Source organism: Tamandua tetradactyla, chromosome 12, assembly GCF_023851605.1.
Source record: "Tamandua tetradactyla isolate mTamTet1 chromosome 12, mTamTet1.pri, whole genome shotgun sequence".
Taxonomy (NCBI): Eukaryota; Metazoa; Chordata; class Mammalia; order Pilosa; family Myrmecophagidae; genus Tamandua; species Tamandua tetradactyla.
In genome coordinates, this window is record NC_135338.1 from 74,745,598 (window position 1) to 74,765,937 (window position 20,340).

Consider the following 20,340-nt stretch of genomic DNA (forward strand, 5'->3'; position numbering starts at 1 on the left):
TAGTATAATGATTCAGCAGTAATACTCATTTGTTAAATCCTGTCTTCTCTGTTATAATTCCTTCTCTTTGAATCCTTCTCCCAATCTTTAGGGGTATTTGGGCTATGCCCAAAGGAATGTGTCTAGATTTAAGCCCTTAGAAAAGGTGTCGCGATTAGGGGGATTGAACTAGTTGATGTTCCTGGAGAGGCTGGCTCTTTTGGGTTTCAAGACTTATTTGGCATAGGAACCCATCTGGAGGTTGCAGGTTTCTGAAAAGTAATCTTAGTATATGAAACATTTTTAAAATCTCATATAGAGCCCTAGGTGCTGTTTAGGGTTAATGGGAATGATTTTATTTGGGGTTTGGCAAAGTGTGGTAATTAGCAAAATCTAGCTAAATCTTGCCTAAGAGTTGTGTCCAGAATAGCTTCTTGACTTTGAACTCTCAGCCACTGATACCTTATTTTGCTACATTTTTTTCCTCCTTTTGGTCGGGAAAACATTGTCAGTTCCGCAGTGCCAGGGTCAGGCTTGTCTCTGGGAGTCGTGTCCCATTTTGTCAGGGAGACTTTCACCCCAGTATGTCATAACCCATGTAGGGGAAGGGGAATGATTTTACTGAACAGTTGAGCTTAGAGAGAGAGAGAGGGCACATCTGAGCAACAAAAGAGGTTTTCTGGAAGTAACTCTTCAGCGTAACTATAGGTAGGCTGTTTTCCGTTACAGAAATGAACTTCATGAAAGTAAGCCTCAAAGTTAAAGGCTTGGCCTATTGACCTGGGAGTCCCTAATATTTGAGACAATATCAGGGTTTCCCTGGTGGTAAAGCTTAATAGTTCCTTATTCTTCTCCTGTCTCTTGAGGGACTTTGCCAATACTTTTAAATTAATTGCCCAGCATACTCTAGGATGTTTCCAAGCATTAAACTTTACAGAATTAGAAGCCCATAGTCCCATTCTGGGCTCCATGTGTTTGGTTGTCTGTCCAGACAGTGTAAGTTATATTATTTAGGTTTTGGATAAAATAAACCTCTCTTACTTTGGCCTCAGATAATAGGTGAAGTTCTAAAATACAAACAATGTCATCCTTACCCCTGTATTCTGATTTACCTTAATCCTTACCTGATTGGCTTTATTCTTATCTCTTATTGAAGCCTGATCTTTTTTCAGTTTCTTTCTGCAGTTGATCAATGTAGCAATGCTGACTTTCAGAGCTGCAGAACTCCAATTCTGAGTCTTAGGTGTTACACAGGTAGCTGAAGTTTCAGGGAGATACCAGGTTATACATTATAGCACATCATCTCAAAATCCCAAAATTAAATTAACAGTTCTGAACTAAATGTGACTATTATGAGAGCTTACAATCTAGACACTTTTTTTTTCTTTATTTTTAAACTGTTTTATTTATACATCATACAATGCAGCCTAAGTAAATATCAGTGGTTCCTGGTTTAATCACATAACTGTGCCTTTGCCACCACAGTCTGTATGAGGACTCTTAGATTCTCCACTTGTTTAATATTTTGCCATACTTGCTTTATCTCTTTATGTATATACATCCTTACTGAGCCATTTGTCTGCAGATTACATTTTGGCAGTGTCTTCTTAAATGTTTCTGCTTCAATCTTGTATGAGAAGGACATTTTCTAACCTAGCCACAACGCAGGAGAGTATTCTGAGGTGGATACAGGAAAATGCACATGGTGTCATCATACAGTTCACTGAATTAATACAAAGTGACTCAGTCTGTGTACACTCCATGCTCATGTCTAGAAACAAAATATTGCCATTCCATTAGATGTCCTCCTTTTCCATTGTCCCCAGGCTCTGCCACCTCCTATTCCAGTCTTTATCCTTTTCCCTTTTAAAAATGAGCATACACTGTAGTTTGCCCATTTTTAGTTTTATATAAATATAATCGTGTCTTAGGAATTCTTTCTTATTTTTGCTCAGTGTTGTTTATGAGATTCATCCGTATTGTTGCATATCTTATTGTGTTGAATATCTGTAGGACTGGAATTTTTATTATATATCTGTTTTATATATGTATATACACACACACACAAATATGTATGTGTATATGTAAATATTAAATGTATATTTATTCTGCAGTATATAGTGATATCAGTAAAAAGTATACATACATATGTGTGTATCAGTAATCATTTTATCAGGCCAGAGTTGTGAAATTGGCATTGTATTTTGTTTGGCTTTCTTGGTCTTTTTCACTGCCTTGTTCATTTTATATTTCATTATTTTCTGTTCCTTATTGTTTTCTTCTTTTTTAGTTTAATCCGATTTTTTCTGTCTTTTTGGAGATAGATACATGTTGGCACACATTTTTGCAATATGTTTCTTACAAAAATTTTCTGGCAGATAAATATAGAGAGCACAATATAATTAATTTAGCTTTAATAGTTATTCAATTTTGCCACCCATTCACATTTTTCCGTCTGATTGGTTGATTAGACTGGATTATTTTAGTGCATATCTCAGTTTTTAAAGGATTTAAAGCATTTTATCTGTTAGCAAAAACTTTTTCTTCAATAAAACCATAATATTTTCCTTTCTTACAAGATTAGCAGCAAATCCTTAATCTGACACGTAGCCCTTGTTCAGGTTTCCTAGATTGTATCAAAAATGTCTTTTCATAGGTACATATTTTGAATCAGGATTGAAACAAGTACTGCATGTTGAATTTGGTTAATGTAGGCTGTCTCTGTTTTTTTCTAACAGCATAGCTCCATGCCATTCTTCCCATGTTTTGATCACATTCTTTATTTTCAAAGAAATAGGCCATTTGTCTTGGAGAATTTTAGAATTGCTGAACTTGGCTGTTTGCATTCTTTTCTTGTAAATTAACATGGTCTTCATCAGTTATGTTTCTTCAAAGCTACTCGTTACTTCTGGATCAGATTCTGATTCATTTTTGATGGGTCAGAATATGTCCAATTCCCTCATTGGATCAGGAGGGCTATGTTTGATTGCCCTACATTTAGTCTATTAAGATGGTTCAGTGAGTTCATGTAATCTGTATACTCAATTCCTTACCACCATGTCCCTCAGCTATTTGGTTATCATAAAGAGAGGCTTGATGTGTTCTTGATTTCTTCCCCATTCCCCACCACCTTTGACCATTGTTCTTAATAATGATTGGTGTCTGACTTCTTCCAAAGGAGAGCAAGTAAGTTTTCTTTTGAGTACTGTTCTAGTTTGCAAGCTGCTGGAGTGCGATATACCAGAAACAGAATGGCTTTTAAAAAGGGGAATTTATTAAGTTGCAAGTTTACAGTTCTAAGGCTTTAAAAATGTCCAAATTAAGGCAAGGCTATAAAAATGTCAAAAGTAAGGCACCAACAAGTGGTTACCTTCATTCAAGAAATACTGATGAAATTCGGGGTTTCTCGGGCCATGGTGGATCAGTGGCAGAGTTCTCGCCTGCCATGCGAGACCCGGGTTTGATTCCCGATGCCTGCCCATGCCAAAAAAAAAGAAAGAAATTCTGGGTTTCTCTCTCAGCTGGAAGAGCATGTGGTGAAGTCTGTTAGCTTTCTATCCTGGCTTCTTGTTTCATGAAGCACCCCCCTGGGGATGTTTTCCTTCTTCATCTCCAAAGGTCTCTGGTTGCCTGGGCTCTTAGCCTTTTTCCAAAATGGTTTCCTCTTAAAGGGCTCCATTAAGCAATGCTGCTTTGAATGGGTGGAGACGCATCTCCATGGAAACCATCTAATCAAAAGTTAACACTCATAGTTGGGTGGTTTGCATCTCCATGGAAACAATCAGAAAGGTCCCACCCAGCTTTTAAATGGCTTTTCTGGGTTATATAGTGCTTTCAAACTGGCATAAGTATTTTTTGTGAACTCAGAATTTTACTGATTTGATGTTTAACTTATTTACATTTTGGCATTGCTTTTTTTCTTATTTATATATTTAAAGTTATATATGTCCTCAAGCGTAAATTTAGCTATATGTCACTAGTTCTGATCTGTAATATTTTCATTATCATTCATTTCCACAATCATTTTTTTTCTGGGAGTTTTGGGTTACTTAGAAGTATATTTTATGTTTTTCAAATATGAAGAGAATTTTTGTTCATCTTTTTGTTGATTGTTTTTAGTAGTCAACACACGTACTTATAATTTAGTTTCTTTGAAATTTATTTTCCCTATAGTATGATGTATGATCAGAGTTGCTATTCATGTTTCTTGAAGTGTTTTTATTTTTTAAATTAATTTATATCCTTGGTGAATTTTTGTTTATTTTGTTAGTTATAGAGAGGTACATTAATCTGTCACTGTGATAGGGGATTTATCTGTTTCTCCTTATAGTTCTTTCACACAATTTGTTCTTTCATTTTATCTATCTATCTATCTATATATATTTATTGATTGATTTTGGTTTCTGTATATACAGAGTCATTTTTTACAGGTCAGAACTGTAGGAATAATGAGGAAGTGACACTTATACGCAAAGCTGATTTGGAGAACCACAATAAAGATGGAGGCTTCTGGACAGTGATTGATGGAAAAGTGTATGATATCAAAGACTTTCAGACACAGTCTTTAACAGGGAATACCATTCTTGGTAAGGCCCCATGTTTGACCCCAGAGTTAAAAGTTGTATCATATGGGGGTGGTGCAATGGTGGTTTAGTGGCAGAATTCTTGCCTACTGTGCCGGAGTTCCAGGATTGGTTCCCAGAGCCTGCTCATATGAAACAAACAAACAAAAACCAGTTGTATCATATGTCTTTTTAAGCAGACTGTCTGTCTTATTAACAGTCCCTTTAGTACTGGTCCACTCCCTCGCGCTTTTTGATGTGTCTGTCTTGTCAGCTCATTCAAGCACACTTGAAGAATTTTTCATCATTAGGCATGGTTATTGAGCCTTAGTTTTGAGTTGACCTGGGCATCCCTCCTAGAGGCCCTTCTTGAGTTAATCTCCTTGAAGAACTTTTCATCATTATGCATATTTATTGAGCCCTTAGTTTTGAGTTGACCTTGGCATTTCTTCTAGAGGCACTTCTTGAATTAATCTGTTTAGTTTATTTTTCACTAGCATTTTTACTATTATTGTCTAGTCAAATGGTGTCCAAGTCACATTGCTTTGCATTGCTTTGTAAGTACTTTTTCCTTTTTGTTTCAGCTCAGTTTGCAGGAGAAGACCCTGTAGTTGCTTTGGAAGCGGCTTTGCAGTTTGAAGATACCCGGGAATCGATGCATGCATTCTGTGTTGGCCAGTATCTGGAGGTGAGGCTTTGTGCCTGGGAGTGCAGAAACATCAGGGAGGCCTGTGTGCATGTATAGTGATGGATAATTTTTGCCCTAAAATACTGATTTGGGATCTTTTGGAGGAGTGGGCATTTATGTGATAAGCATAAAGATACTATGTAAGTTTTTTCATAAATAAATGTTCTAGTTTGCTAGCTGCTGGAATGTAATATACCAGAAACAGAATAGCTTTAAGAAGGGGATTTTAATAAGTTGCAAGTTAACAGTTTTTAGGCCATGGAAATGTCCCAATTAAAGCAAGTCTATAGAAATGTCCGATCTAAGGCATCCAAGGAAAGATACCTTGATTCAAGAAGGCCGATGAAGTTCAGGATTTCTCTCTCAAGTGAAAAGGCACATGACAAACACAGTCAGGGTTTCTGTCTTGGCTGGAAGGGTACATGGCGAACATGGCGAACATGGCGTCATCTGCGTGCTTCCTCTCCTGGCTTCGTTTCATGAAGCTCCCTGGAATGCATTTTCCTCCTTCATGTTTAAATGTCACTGGCTGGTGGGTGCTCTGCTTCTTTTGGCTATGTCCTTTTGCTCTCTCAGAATCTCCTGCTTTCTCCAAAATGTTTGCTCTTTTATAGGATTCCAGTAAACTAATTAAGACCCACCTGGAATGGATGGAGACACATCTCCACCAAATCCAGTTTACAACTACTCTTGATTGAGTCACATCTCCAGGGAGATAATCTAATTAAAATTTCAGGCATACAGTGCTGAATAGGGATTAGAAGAAATGGCTGCCTTTACAAAATGGGATTAGGATTAAAAACATGGCTTTTCTAGGGTACATACATCCTTTCAAACCAATGCAATGAATTTAACAATTAAAAGTTATGATGTCAACTACTTATGATGAAAAACTATTTAAAAATTGTTAATTTGTAAGAAATCTAGGTACTGTTCTATACATAAAAGAGATTTATCTTTTTTTTCACTAATTTGTTGCACGCTTATGTAGAAACTTGTAATGGCTTTCTGTCTTGAATTGAATAATTATATATTTATACATAGATAAATTTTCACATTTATAAATGCGAAGAGCTATATAGTAGCATAGTTCTTTAAAATAGAAATCTCCTTCGTACATATCATGAGCATTAGAGCTATATATTGGGATTGACTTTCCAGGTACGTATTTCTAAAGGTAATAAAATTCATTGAATGCCACAAGGCGTTAATAATTAAGGCATTTTATGAAGGGGAAAATTGCTTTGCTTATAAATTTTCTGATGGGTGGGACTGGAAAAGTTTGTTTGAATTTATTTGGACTCTAGTTTTTTAAATTTTTTAATTCTTTTGTAAGAACATTTCCCTCACATGTGTAGTCATGATTCACTATCTAGGAACCAGCAATATTAGGTCATATTTTTGTTTCTTATTAGTTTGTTATGCATATAATAATTCAATATATTTTCTGAAGTATTTTATGTATATACTCTGCAAACTTCTGTTTGATTCTTTAAGGAATTTTCTAGCTAAGTAGTTTATTTGTGATTTGTCTTTTACCCAGTAGAACCATGCATTTGCTTTCTGCTTTGTTCAGTGTGCATGACTTATGTGGTATTTGATTGTCATTTTAGTATGGCAGCATAAACTCATTATTATAGGATGTAGAAACAGGGTGCTGATAGTATCCACTTACCTTCATTATATCTGTAAATCTTGTTTAAGGATGTAAGTTGTAGCTCTTCTTGGTTTTACGCTTTTAATAAACTCCAGTTTCTCATATTGATGATGACCTTTATTTTTCCCAGCCTGACCAAGAGGTTGTTACCATACCAGACCTGGGAAGTCTCTCTTCACCTCTTATAGACACAGAGAGAAATCTGGGCCTTCTCCTTGGATTACATGCTTCCTACTTAGCAATGAGTACACCGCTGTCTCCTGTTGAGGTTGAATGTGCCAGTAAGAAAAATTTTGCTTTTTTTGAACTGATTAGTAGATTATTTTAATTGAACCTTAAGTGTCATTAAGAGAAGAAGCAAAAGAAGAATCAACACAATTGTTGAGGAAAAATAGGAGTGATATTGAACCAATGACTTTGAAGTAGCTGTGACTGGCTCTTACAGTAGTGATTATGGCCATGAGTAAGCTAGCTAGACAGTCCTATAGCCAGGCTCATTCTATCAGGCTTTGGCATGGGCTCAGTGTGTCTGTGCCTCTCTGCACCCCCAGAAATCATCCTTAGTATGGGTTGTCTCTTCTTACCAGAAAGAGGTTTCTGTTTGAAGACTGTATTTCAGACTTGATAATAAATAAATTATAGCAATGGCAGCTCAAAATCTTTATAATCACCTAAAATTAAAAGAGTTTTTCCATGTCCAAAAAATGGATTTGAGTTTTTCTTCATATATTTATACCTTTTCTGTCTGTCCATTCATCCACCTATTCATCCATCCATTTGTCTGTCCATCAATCCATCCATCTGTCCTATTAGCAATCTGTTGAGCATCACTGTAGGCATCACGGTAGGCATTTGGGATGCAAAGATTACTAAGCAGACCCACCTTCCAGGCAACTCCTGTCTGCTGGTGAGCCAGACATGAGTAGGTAAGGACACAGTGTGATAAATGCTCAAATGGAGGCATTGGAAGAAAATCTTCATAAGGTGGCAGCAGTGACTGAGACTTGAAAATGAAATTGGAGTCTCAGCATACTGAATGTGAGAGGAGTCTGGGCAGAAACATGGGAGTGCAAGGGGCATCACTGAGGGTCACAGAGGTTTTCAAGTTCCTTGTGGTGGTGGTAGCAGTGATCTGTTAGTGAGAGGCTCTGGCAGCTGAGCCCTTTACAGGGAAGTGAACTGTCCTCATCCTTACACTGGTGCTTTAGCTTCTGGTGAATTCACGCCAGTTATCACAAGTAGTTATAGTTCGTCATTCCTGCTAGCCCTACAGATGACGCGTTCTTGTCTGATGAGACCTAACCTATACCTATATAGTACATAGATCTCTTTTACAGTCCAGCGGATCTCTCTGTCTCTAAGGATCTAATTTTCCCTTTTTAAAAACAGTGTGTTGTATAGGTTAAGTATACAATCATTTCCATTACTTTATAACTGATCTTGATATATGTGGTCTGCCCTGAAGATGTCTTATTCCTCTAACCCCTTGATGCTCATCCCCTGCCTAATGCTCTTCCTTCTCTGTCTCATCCCGTAGCTCAGCCCAGTTGGTGTTTCTATGAGAACTCTTTCCTGCTCCACTGAATAGTGATGCCTTCTGCTGCACACTTTCATGCCCCTTGTAGCACTTTGTTGCATATAGTTATCATCACTGAAAATTAGTGATTGGCTGTATAAGCAGAACCAAATGTCTCCAAGCATATAGTAGGACTCCAGTACATCTTGGACTGGAAATATTATACTAAGTCCTGATTCTATACTTAAATATTTTGAATAGCCAGAAAGTGTTATCTGGTTTCATATTGATAAAAGAATTGTAAGTCAATCTGTATATCTTTCATATAAATGATGAGATTTCATGTCCTAAATACTTAGTTTAGCATCTTTTTTTTTTTGCAGTTTATTTCTGAGTAGTGCACTCAGGATTCTTTTTAACATTTTTCATCTACATTTTCTAGAGTGGCTTCAGTCATCCATCTTCTCTGGGGGTCTGCAGACTAGCCAGATCCACTACAGCTATAATGAGGAGAAAGATGAGGACCACTGTAGTTCTCCTGGTGGCACTCCTGCTAGCAAATCCCGACTCTGTACCCATAGACGAGCCCTGGGTGACCATTCCCAGGCTTTCCTGCAAGCCATCGCTGACAATAGCATTCAGGACCACAGCGTGAAGGTGAGCTTGCTCCTTAGTATCAACCACTCAGGAAGACGCTCACCTTCCCACACTGACTGACTAGCCTTCTGTTCATCTTAGGACTCTGACTTCTGAATACATTCATGTTCTTTAATTAATTTAGTCTGAACTTTGTGTTAAATATTATTTGGAGGGATGGTTTTGAAGTGAAAAGCTGGTTTGGTTTGGTTCACTATGCAAGCCAACTTTTAAAAGCATTGTTGATTGCAAGTACAAAAGCTGTGGCTTGTATAGGATTCAAGAAGATGTGTTAGGATGACTGAAATTACCTCTAGCCATTTCTGTTGCAGGACTTTCTTTGTCAAATAGAAAAGTACTGCAAGCAGTGCCACTTAACCACACCAATCACCTTTCCTCCTGAGCATCCTGTGGAAGAGGTTGGCCGTTTGTTGTTATGTTGTCTCTTAAAGCATGAAGATTTAGGTATGAAGTAAGATACTGATGTATTTTAACTACACTGTAAACCTCTTGACTAATGTGCACTGCTCATTCATCCCTCCTCTGCACTTCCCTCCCTTTTTTTTTTTTGACCCTTTTACAGGTAATGTGGCATTATCTTTAGTTCATGCAGGTACTCTTGGTATTGAGCAAGTCAAACATAGAACATTACCTAAATCAGTGGTGGATGTTTGTAGAGTTGTCTACCAAGCAAAATGCTCTCTAATTAAGGTAAATAAATTTTAATTTGCTTTCTTTTGTGTTTGGCAGATATTCGTTAAAATATTTGTTGTGAAGCTGTATTTTCATATTTAACTTTGCAGACTCATCAAGAACAGGGCCGTTCTTATAAAGAGGTTTGTGCCCCTGTCATTGAACGTTTGAGATTCCTTTTTAATGAATTGAGACCTGCAGTCTGTAATGACCTTTCTATAATGTCTAAGTTGAAGCTATTAAGTTCTTTGCCCCGATGGAGGAGGATAGCTCAGAAGATAATTCGAGAAAGAAGGAAGAAGAGAGGTAAGAATGTAAAAGGTAGGAAAATACTATTAAAGTGTATACTTTTCTCCTTATGCTTGAATCTGTGTTTTCAGAATGAGACTGTTCACTACTGTTATTTACATGTGGCATTTCCAAATACTGCCATAATATTCATTATATGTACTATTAATAAATACATATAAAATCTTGCTTATCTTTCCAAGAGATCAGAAATGATGAAACTTTGAAATCAGATTGTTATGATCTGGTGACTAGTAGATGCCAAAAGAGATGAATACTCTCAACTTTCCTAAATTGATGGGTAAAATGAAGTATTGTTTGTCAGTTGACCTGGTAATGAATGCTTAGTTATATAATTGATTTTTAAATTCTTGCAAAGAAATGTTTTTTTTCTGTGGAAATATTGAATACTCTGATACATGGGGAGTTGTTATAAAAGAGGACTTAAAGAGTTATTGATATTTTCTCAGTTGTAGGAATCTGGGGAAGATATTTTTGCATTAAATAACCCAAAATACATGAAATACTTTAGAATTTGGTCACATATGACTGTAGAAATGTCTGATTATATTCTTATGTAGAATATGGATTTACCAACAGTCCAGCTTATTGACATTATCAATTAAGGAGTTGAGCAAACTCTTAAATCACAATAACTTGTCTGAATCCTCGGAATGTTTTGGATCAGAAAGTCACAGCAATAGCACTTCTGAGATTCCTTTACCCAGGCAGAATCACAGGCTTAGGAATCATCTTGTCTCAGCTTTGAGGAAGAATGATCTCCCTTGACCATCTGTCCATCTCATGCTGTGGTTTCTAAACCCACATTGTCACCTTTTAAAGTTTCTTATTGTGTGTTTAAATACTTTTATTATATCTGAAACTGCAAAAAATATTAAATATGTTGTAAAATAGAAATAATTACTATTACTGGGGTTGTATCAGGAGTCACCAAGGCCACCCTCAGGCTTGATGATTTGTTAGACTAAGAGGGGTTACTAATGGTTACATTTACTGCAGCAAAAGAATAAAGATAAAAATCGGCAAAGGGAAAAGGTACATGGGTGAAGTCCAGGAGAAAATAGGTATGAGCTTCTAGTTGTTCTTTCCCAGTGGAGTTTCACACAGGTGCACTTTGAGACAGCTTTGGGACAACATTTGTAAAGCTTTGCCAACCAGGGAAGCTCACCTGAAAGGCTTCATTTCCAGGTTTGGGTGTTAGTCATGTAGGCCTGCAGTGCCTGTGTGGCTACTCTAGAATATAAATAGGCTATCACCATAAATCACAACTGACTGGTACTCTGTGGCCCCAGGCCATAGGCATACAAAAAAACCTTTCTTATCAGATAAAATCTTTCAAGGGCTCAGAGGTTATTTCCCTGGAGCCCATCAATAGTCAGTCCTATTCAACCAATAGTCAGTTCCATTCAAAAAAGATAGGCCTTTTTTTTTTGAATGTGTAAGGTTTGGGCAACCCATCCCTCCTGAGTTAATCCTTAACTGCACAGGTGTAGTATGCTTATTATTTATATTATATGCTGATTGAAATTAGACTGAAAGCCTTGAAAGAGAACAATAAAGTGGAATACCATCTTTCAGATTGTAAATTCAATAGAAATTTTCCTGATTAAAGGGGCTAACATAGAAAAAAGGTATTCAGTAGGTTCTGTTGTACACTGGTGGCAGAGAACCACTGGACTAGAGCAAGTCATCCCCCATGGGTAGTCCAAATCTGGACTGCAACCTGCTTTTTTTCACTGCCCACGAATTAATAATGGTTTTTACATTTTTAAATGACTTTTTAAAAAGCAAAAGAGGAGTGATGTTTTTGATGCCTGAAAATTTTATGAAATTTAACTTAGTGTCCTCAATAAAGTTTTAATGAAGCACAGTTACACCTACCATTTACCTTCCTTCTACATAGTTGAGGAGTTATGGCAGAGACCATTTGGCCTTCAAGTCTAAGATATTCATTCTCTGGACCTTTAAGAAAAACTTGGCCAACTGCTAGGCTATACAGTCTTTAAGTCTTCTCCCCACTTTTGCATTCTCATTTTATGTCTTTCTGTCCATTAATGGCTGTTGTTATACTTTCGTAGTTTAAACAATGTAGTTGACAATGTAATTTTCATGTTTTTTAAGCAAAATATTCATTACTTATAACTTCATGCAAGTTGAAATACTTCTTAATTAAAATTGTTATTTAAGTAAGAGGTTTCTATAATGAATGGTTTTTTAAACATAGTTCCTAAGAAGCCAGAATGTGCTGATGATGAAGAAAAAATTGGAAATGAAGAGAGCGATTTGGAAGAAGCTTGCATTTTGCCTCACAGTCCTATAAATATGGACAAAAAACCCATTACAATTAAATCACCCAAGGTAAAGTATTTTCTGTGACTCTGAGACTGACTAACTGGATAAAAACACAATATGTAGCAAAGGATTCCCCAAGAGCTTTAGTCTGTGTTCTAGCGTCTGTAAGGTCATAGGATGCAGAGGGACTGTCTTGTTACTCAGATGTGTGTCTAGGGATGCTTGCTGAATTGACTGAGGGTCTGTGGTCATATTATTGTTCAAGAGGGTTTCCTTTCATTTGTAGGAATACAGTGTATCATATTCATTGACCAGTCATTCATAGAACATACACTTTTTGTAAAAACTATACTGGTCCAAGACTGTTACTATGAATGCTCACTGAACTTCATATGCCAAATCAGTCCATTCCAAAGCATATTAGTACAGTATAGAGATTATAAATTTGTTTATAAGTGCATTTATGACATAAAAATGTAATTTTAATGTATTGATTATTAAATTTAAAATATTTTGCTAATTTAAACTTGTCAGCATTATTTATTTAATTTATATTTTCATTGACTGTTTTACAACACCCATGTTAATATTAATAGGGCAAAACTAATGCATTTATTTTCCTTTTTAAGGATAAATGGCAGCCATTGTTGAATACAGTGACAGGTGTTCACAAATATAAATGGCTGAAGCAGAATGTTCAGGGTCTTTATCCACAGTCTGCCCTCCTCAGTACAATTGCTGAGTTTGCCCTTAAAGAAGAGCCAGTGGATGTGGAAAAGATGAGGAAGTGCTTATTAAAACAGGTAAAATTTGTTAATAACATGCTTCTATGCATTAGATAATATACACAACACTTAATATTATCTGATATTTTGCAGTTGGAGAGAGCAGAGGTTCGCCTGGAAGGGATAGATACGATTTTAAAACTGGCCACCAAAAATTTCTTACTTCCATCTGTGCAGTATGCTATGTTTTGTGGATGGCAAAGACTTATTCCTGAGGGGATTGATATAGGGTAAAACTATAACAATTTTTTCTTATGGAAAATTGTGGCAAGAAAACATTGTCCTATTAAAGTTCAAAGTTAGGTACTATTCCAATTAAAATTTTTTATTGTTGTTTGAAAGGGAGCCCCTTACAGATTGTTTAAAGGATGTTGATTTGATTCCACCTTTTAATCGAATGCTGCTGGAAGTAACCTTTGGCAAACTATATGCTTGGGCTGTTCAGAATATTCGACATGTTCTGATGGATGCAAATGCCAAATTTAAGGAACTGGGTGAGTTTGAAAAAAGTCTGGTGCTTAAAAGGCTGTATTTGAATTGATGTTGCAGGGCTGTCAACATCTGCGTCAGAGTAATCTGGAATATGTTCCAGTGTTTGGAAAGTTGCAATTGCTGGAATATGCTTTTGTAAATACTTTAACTATGTTGTGTATTAGAATAATAATTTTAGCTGCTCTGGATAATAATCTTAGCTTCTCAGGTTCTAAACAAAACTTTCAAAATTTGGCAGGAGACACAATCTTAAAGTCTTCTAATATGAAACTTTAAAATTTCCACATATTTTCATGTGTTTTGAATCATTTTATACCATAGTTCCTAAAATTAAAATGTCCGAATCCTATAATAATACTAGGTTTGGTTTTGTGGAAGAAAGATATCTGTTGCATTTGAAATTAAATGAATAGGCACCAGGGATAGTTAGAGCAGTGGTGTGATGGGTCTTGTTAGACAGTGATAATGGATGTGGAATGAAGGTGGTGGGGTCATTGCAGAGTAATTCAGAGTTGCCTGAGGTCCATGCTCTATAGAAAATTATTAAAAAATAGAGTTTAAAAAATTGCTAATGTTTTCTGCATCGTGTATTTTCTTGTATCCATGCACAAGGAATTCATGTGGTTGTCAATTCTTCTTAGGTATCCAGCCTGTTCCCTTGCAAACCATTACCAATGAGAACCCATCGGGCCCAAGCCTGGGGACAATTCCACAGGCTCGCTTTCTCCTGGTGATGCTCAGCATGCTTACCCTGAAGCACGGTGCCCACAACCTGAACCTCCTACTCAACTCTGGCATGCTCGCCCTCACCCAGACAGCGCTGCGGCTTGTTGGTAGGTGCCTGCTCTTCTTTACACCCCTGAACAATTTCTTGAAGTTTTTACCTTGGAATTTTTTACCTATGCTTTTTATAGTAGCCTTTTGGTAACCTGAAAGTGGAGATTATTTGTTATGTATCTGATATCCTAGCCTCCATAACTCACAGGCATTATTCTCCTTGGGTGCAGAAAATAGCTACTTTGTTGCCTGTTTCCAGCTTCCCTGGTCTCTGATTAGGAGGAGGAGATAGGCTATGTAGTAGTCTGTAAGAAAAGTAGATAGCATTATAGTGTAAAATGTCCATATAAGTGCTTTTTGACTATTTAAACACATTCCCTGAAGGACAGTAACTGTTTTCCATTTCTGCTAAGTGGGAAAGTGGAAAAGAATTGAGCTTTGTTGTGATCATGTGAAGTTTAGTTTAACTATCAGGAAGAGTTCCTATATAATTAATCTTCAATATGGGTTACTGAAGTTTGAAATTCTTAGGGAAAATAGTAAGAAAGCCTGGCCTGGCGATAGGCAAGGTGCTTCCCAAGTACTTCCTTTGTCCTGCTATCTCATTCCACTTCAGGGGTGGTTTGTATGCAGTCATTCCTCTTGAAATATTGTCAAGTGTTATAATACAGTTTAAATACTGTAATTATCTTTTCTGAGAATAACAAGTCCCCTCCACCCCTGAATAAATGCATTGCTTGTACTATCTCTCTTTATATATTTAATTATATCTAACCTGATTTGCTCCTCCTCTACTACTTAAAATTTCATAAGCTAATTTCAGAGTTTCATAGAGCTAAGTCAGTCAGCTTTTAAAGTAATTAATATCTGAGGAATCTTAACATTGCAGATAGTTGCACAGATACTTAAAATAGTAAAATAATTCTAAAATACTAAAATAATCTGTGGTTTAAAAATAGGGCATTCACGATTGAAAGTATAAATTTATTAAGAATTTCCCCCTTATTTCAAAAGCAACAGTTTCATTAAAGAAAAATGAAAAACTATAGGAAAACCAATGAAAATAAGTCACCCATATTTCATCACTCAGAGATATCCATTCTGAGTGAATGTCATTCATTCATATATATATATTTATGCATGTGTATACACTTTTGTATAAACAGAGCTCTCCTACATTTTGTTTTTGGAAATTAGCATTTTATGATACTTATTTTCCATAACTTTTTTTTAGTTTACCTTTAAAGATCTTTCCACTTCTTAAAGGATTTGTCCATAACACCTTTTCAGTGGCTGCCTTATATTATATTGAATATTTGGAATATATACATTGTATTATATTGAATGTGAATATATGTCTCCAAGATTACTTCCAGGTTTGATGATTCATAGGAGCACTCACAGAATTCAGCATATAGTCATAAGCATAACTATGATTTAGTACAGTGAAAGGATGCAAAACAAAATGAGCAAAGAAGGAAGGCTCAGTGAGTGAAGTCTGGGGGAAACCAGGTACACAAGCTTCCAAGAATTCTCTCTGAGTGGCATTCATGTAGTATGCACTTAATTCCCCAATTCTAAGTGTGACAGTATGTTTGAAATGCTGTCTATCAGGGATGCTCGTTTGGACTCAACTGCCAGGATATTTATTGGGAGCTGGTTACATAGACCCTCTCTGCCTAGCATATACAAAAGTTCCCAACTCCTAAAGGAAAGCAGGTGTCCAACACAGATCACTGTTAAGCACAGTGGGCCATGCTTCTCATTCTAAGAGAATGGTGGGAATCCCCAAAATCCAAGTTCCCAAATGCCAGCTGAGGGCTAGCCTTGCAGGTACCTTTCTAAGGACAGCAGTATCAGGCCTGCAATATTAGCTTTTTCTGCATAGTGCCATAATCAAATTTTTTTAATTTCCCATTGTTAGACTTGTAGGTAGCAATATTTTGTTTTTCTGTTATGAATATAAAGTTGTGATGAGTATCTTTCTAGCTTAGTCATTGTGCATATGTTTATTTTCTGCATAATTCCTAGTAGTAGAATAAATAACTACTCTGAACAATTGTTTATATAATTTATTTTTTGTCCTTATCTTACCCATTTTATAATTCTAGGTCAGTCATTAAATTTTTCAGTGTTTATTGTATTAATTGATAAATAATACACTGTGGATTCTTGAAAATTCTTTTCTCTATTAGCACTCATTTTTTTGTGCATATGTTTAAAATAGGAAGTGTAGCCATTTATTGACTCACCTGTTGTCCTTAATGCTCTGATAGGTCCTAGTTCTGACAGTGTTGAAGAAGACATGAATGCTTCTGCCCGGGGTGCTTCAGCTACAGTTTTGGAAGAAACAAGAAAGGAGATGACTCATGTGCAGCTGCCTGTGTCAGGCCCAGAGCTGGCAGCCATGATGAAAATTGGGACCCGGGTCATGAGGGGAGTGGACTGGAAGTGGGGTGATCAGGTACTCAGACACAGGTTCAACATGGTAGTCACACCCTAGTTGCGTTTCACACCCTCTGAGTTTTGTGTCCTTAGTGGGTAGAAATTGGCGTACACGCCCATCCCGTACAGTTGATAGATGGTGAAGGATGATGGTGTTTGATTCCTGAACAGATTAGTGGAATTACAGAGGTGGGAAATGATGATGACATATTATTTGGCACCCCAAGTAGAATCTGGTCTGAGATTGTGGTGTTGTGTTTTAGATAACCCACTTGCCCATGACTTAAATCTGATGTGTACTTCTTACTTTAGAAAATTCTGAAGTGCAGCAAGATTTTACCATTTTTTAAAGTGGAAGAATAAAGTTCTCTGAAGGGAATAACAGAGCACGAGCAAACTATTTCCTGGTTCCTAATTAAAGTGGTGATTGTAGTTGTACCTTTCTTAGTGCATTTGAAGCTCTTCCTAAAAACATGAAGTCAGTGGACACTCAAGGGGCCCTTCTATGGGGAGGGTGACCAACTGGAGGACTGGTGGAGTGGCTGAGGTGGCAGATGCTCCCTCTTAACTGACCTTTGCTTTGGCTTTCTCAGGATGGACCTCCTCCTGGCCTAGGCCGTGTGATTGGTGAATTAGGAGAGGATGGATGGATCAGGGTCCAATGGGACACAGGCAGCACCAATTCATACAGAATGGGGAAAGAAGGGAAGTATGATCTCAAGCTGGCTGAGCTGCCATCATCCACACAGCCCTCTGCAGAGGACTCGGACACAGAGGATGACTCTGGTGGGTGGCAAGAATGGAGTTTAGTGTGGCGCAGCCTGGCAAATTGTTTTCAGAGGCTTGCTGTCTGTTGTTTTCATCTGGCATGTTAAATAAAAAAATATCAGGACATAGGGGGCTCTTGTAGATTTGGATCCATCCCTTGAACGTTCCTTTTTAAATGAGATCCCAAGTGATTCTGATGCAGGTGCATGAACTGGTTGTGGTGACCTAACTGGAAGGGACTTTCAGTATGTTTTCTCTCAACTCACCCTTCCCCTTCCACCTTTGAGATGGGTGTGGTAAGGCAAGGCAGTGCAACTGTTTACTTTGTGCCGTAGTACTTATCTCCCAACCTCCATTGTACCTTCTGTGATTGACTCCTGCACCCAAGTCTGAAGTACTGAATCAGGCATCCAACAAAGTAGACACTGCTTTTCAGCTTGCTCAGATGCCAATCATGTCTTTCCTGGTTTCTTCCCTCTTTCTCCATACTCCTTGACCCAGAATATGTTGCAAAATGTGAAATGAGTCAGTATTTATTTAAGGAAAGCAGTGGTGAGAATTTGGTGATGATTTCTGAAGGTTAAGTTTTATATAAGGAAATCCAGTGGGAGGGCTCTGCCTTGATTTTTTAAAAAATATTTTTATTGAGAAATCTTCATACACATACAGTGCATATATGATATATAATCAGTGGCTTACAATATCATCATATAGTTGTCTGTTCATCACCATGATCATTTTTAGAACATTTGTTTCACTCCAGAATAAGATATAAAAAGAAAAAGCTCTTCCATCCTGTACCCCTTACCCCTCCTTCTCATTGATGACTAGTATTTCAATCTGCCTATTTTATTTTACCCCCTATACCCCCTATTTTCTATTTTTTATCCTTATTTTTTTTTCTCATCTGTCCATACCCTGGATAAAAGGAACATCAGACACAAGGTTTTTATAATCACGCAGTCACATTGTAAAAGCTGTATCATTATATAACCGTCTTCAAGAATCAAAGCTACTGGAACACAGCTCAACAATTTCAGGTACTTCCTGCAGCCATTACAGTACACCATAAACTAAAAAGGGATATCTATATAATGCGTAAGAATAACCTTCAAGATAACCTCTCGACTCTGTTTGAAATCTTTCTGTCACTGAAACTTCATTTGTCTCATTTCTCTCTTCCCCCTTTTGCTCAAGAAGGCTTTCTCAATCCCATGCTGTCTGATCCCAGCTCATCCTGGGAGTTCTGTCCCTTGCTGCCAGGGAGATTTATACCCTGGGGAATCATGTCCCACATAGTAGGGAGGGCAGTGAGTTCACCTGCTGAGTTGACTTATACAGAGGCCACATCTGAGCAACAAAAGAAGTTCTCTGGGGGTGACTCTTAGACATAATTATAACTAAGCTTTGTGCCTTCTTTGCAGGAATAAGTTTCATAGGGATGAACCTCAAGATTGAAGGCTCAGCCTATTGATTTAGTTGTCCTCACTGCTTTTGAGGATATCAGAAATTCCCAAATTGGGGAAGTTGAATATTTCCTCCTTCCTCCCCAGTTCCCCAGTTTCCCAAGGGGACTTTGCTAATACTTTTTTATTAATTTCCCAAATTATTCTGGGGTATATCAGGGCAACACACCTGAACAAACCAACAAGATTTCATGCCCTATTCAAGATTCCCCATACTTATGGTGTTCAACTAAACTCACCAACTTAAATTAGGTAATGCACTACCCACAATATAGATTTTGCACCAAATAAGCATCTCTCCTTTTGGTCTCACACAGAAGTTGAAGTTTTAAAATATCTACCATGACTTTTTTTTATTTTTTATTTTTGCGTGGGCAGGCTCTGGGAATTGAACCCAGGTCTCCAGCATGGCAAGTGAGAATTCAGCCACTGAGCCACTGTACACTGCCCACTGTGACTTTCTAATGTATCCAAAAGACACTGGAACACACAAGTGGAGCTTTGCTGTAGCCAGGCTCTCGAGGCTGTGGGACTGTCTGGTTGGTGATATGTGTGAAACAGTCTTCAGAGTCACACCTACACTTAGCAGATGATACCTTTTCCTGACAGAAGGGGCCCAGTGCCGTAGAGGGGTGTTGAATGTTGGAGGAGCATTGGGCTTTGTGGCCATGTCAGCCTGGATATAGAGAGTTCATGGGTGTCCAAGTCACATGTCGGACTCACATCGTATGGTTCCGTCCTTTGTGAGTGGGGATGACACCTACCTTAGAAGTCTGTTAGGAACACCTAACAGAGAATGGAAAAAGAGAGAGCATCCGGCACTAAATAAGTCGCTGTGCTGTTCTTGTTATTTTTGTGTCTGACTGTGTAGTGTGTGGCTTAAATCAGCTTCCATCCCTACTTACCCCATGTGGTGGAAGGCAGACCTGGCTCTCAGATTGGAAATTTTGTTCACGGTTTAAATGGGAGCCGGTGCAGGAGTGTTGCTTGACCAGAAGGTGGGGCTTCTGCTGCCTTATCCTTCCATGTCTGAAGCAGCCAAGTTTCTGACATTTCATTATTCTAATACTATAGTTTTCCTTTCTAAAGAAATGAATTCTTGAAGTTACTTTAATAATTCTTTAATGCTGAGATTGTTTAAAAAGCTTTTTTATAAGGCTTGTTTTCTTTTAGGAGGTTGGAAACAGGAAAGATTAGGTTAAGTGTTCAGTGCATCCTCGATTCCATCTCTTCTCATGAAGAGCTACTTCCCTCTCCAGAAGGATAAAGAACAAA

The 20,340-nt window shown here is 37.5% G+C and overlaps 1 protein-coding gene and 1 long non-coding RNA gene across 5 annotated transcripts in view; one reads left to right on the plus strand and one right to left on the minus strand.

Moving 5' to 3' along the window:
- Window positions 1-20,340, plus strand: part of HERC2 (HECT and RLD domain containing E3 ubiquitin protein ligase 2) — a 277,180-nt gene that overhangs the window by 136,316 nt on the left and 120,524 nt on the right. For 2 of the 4 annotated variants that reach the window (XM_077123972.1, XM_077123975.1), the window contains exons 24-37: window positions 4,395-4,565; window positions 5,126-5,229; window positions 7,017-7,167; window positions 8,845-9,059; window positions 9,371-9,503; window positions 9,622-9,749; window positions 9,842-10,052; window positions 12,265-12,398; window positions 12,962-13,135; window positions 13,211-13,347; window positions 13,460-13,611; window positions 14,251-14,442; window positions 16,663-16,850; window positions 17,425-17,617. In XM_077123972.1, the coding sequence (XP_076980087.1) occupies window positions 4,395-4,565; window positions 5,126-5,229; window positions 7,017-7,167; window positions 8,845-9,059; window positions 9,371-9,503; window positions 9,622-9,749; window positions 9,842-10,052; window positions 12,265-12,398; window positions 12,962-13,135; window positions 13,211-13,347; window positions 13,460-13,611; window positions 14,251-14,442; window positions 16,663-16,850; window positions 17,425-17,617 (2,283 nt within the window). The remainder of the gene's footprint in view (window positions 1-4,394; window positions 4,566-5,125; window positions 5,230-7,016; window positions 7,168-8,844; window positions 9,060-9,370; window positions 9,504-9,621; window positions 9,750-9,841; window positions 10,053-12,264; window positions 12,399-12,961; window positions 13,136-13,210; window positions 13,348-13,459; window positions 13,612-14,250; window positions 14,443-16,662; window positions 16,851-17,424; window positions 17,618-20,340) is intronic. The other 2 variants (XM_077123973.1, XM_077123974.1) reach the window with 2 other exon arrangements.
- On the minus strand, window positions 1,028-17,386 carry LOC143652384 (uncharacterized). Its single transcript, XR_013160600.1, has 3 exons — window positions 17,271-17,386; window positions 16,639-16,719; window positions 1,028-1,237 (listed from the first exon to the last, which is right to left on the minus strand). It is a non-coding gene; the product is annotated as an uncharacterized LOC143652384 (long non-coding RNA).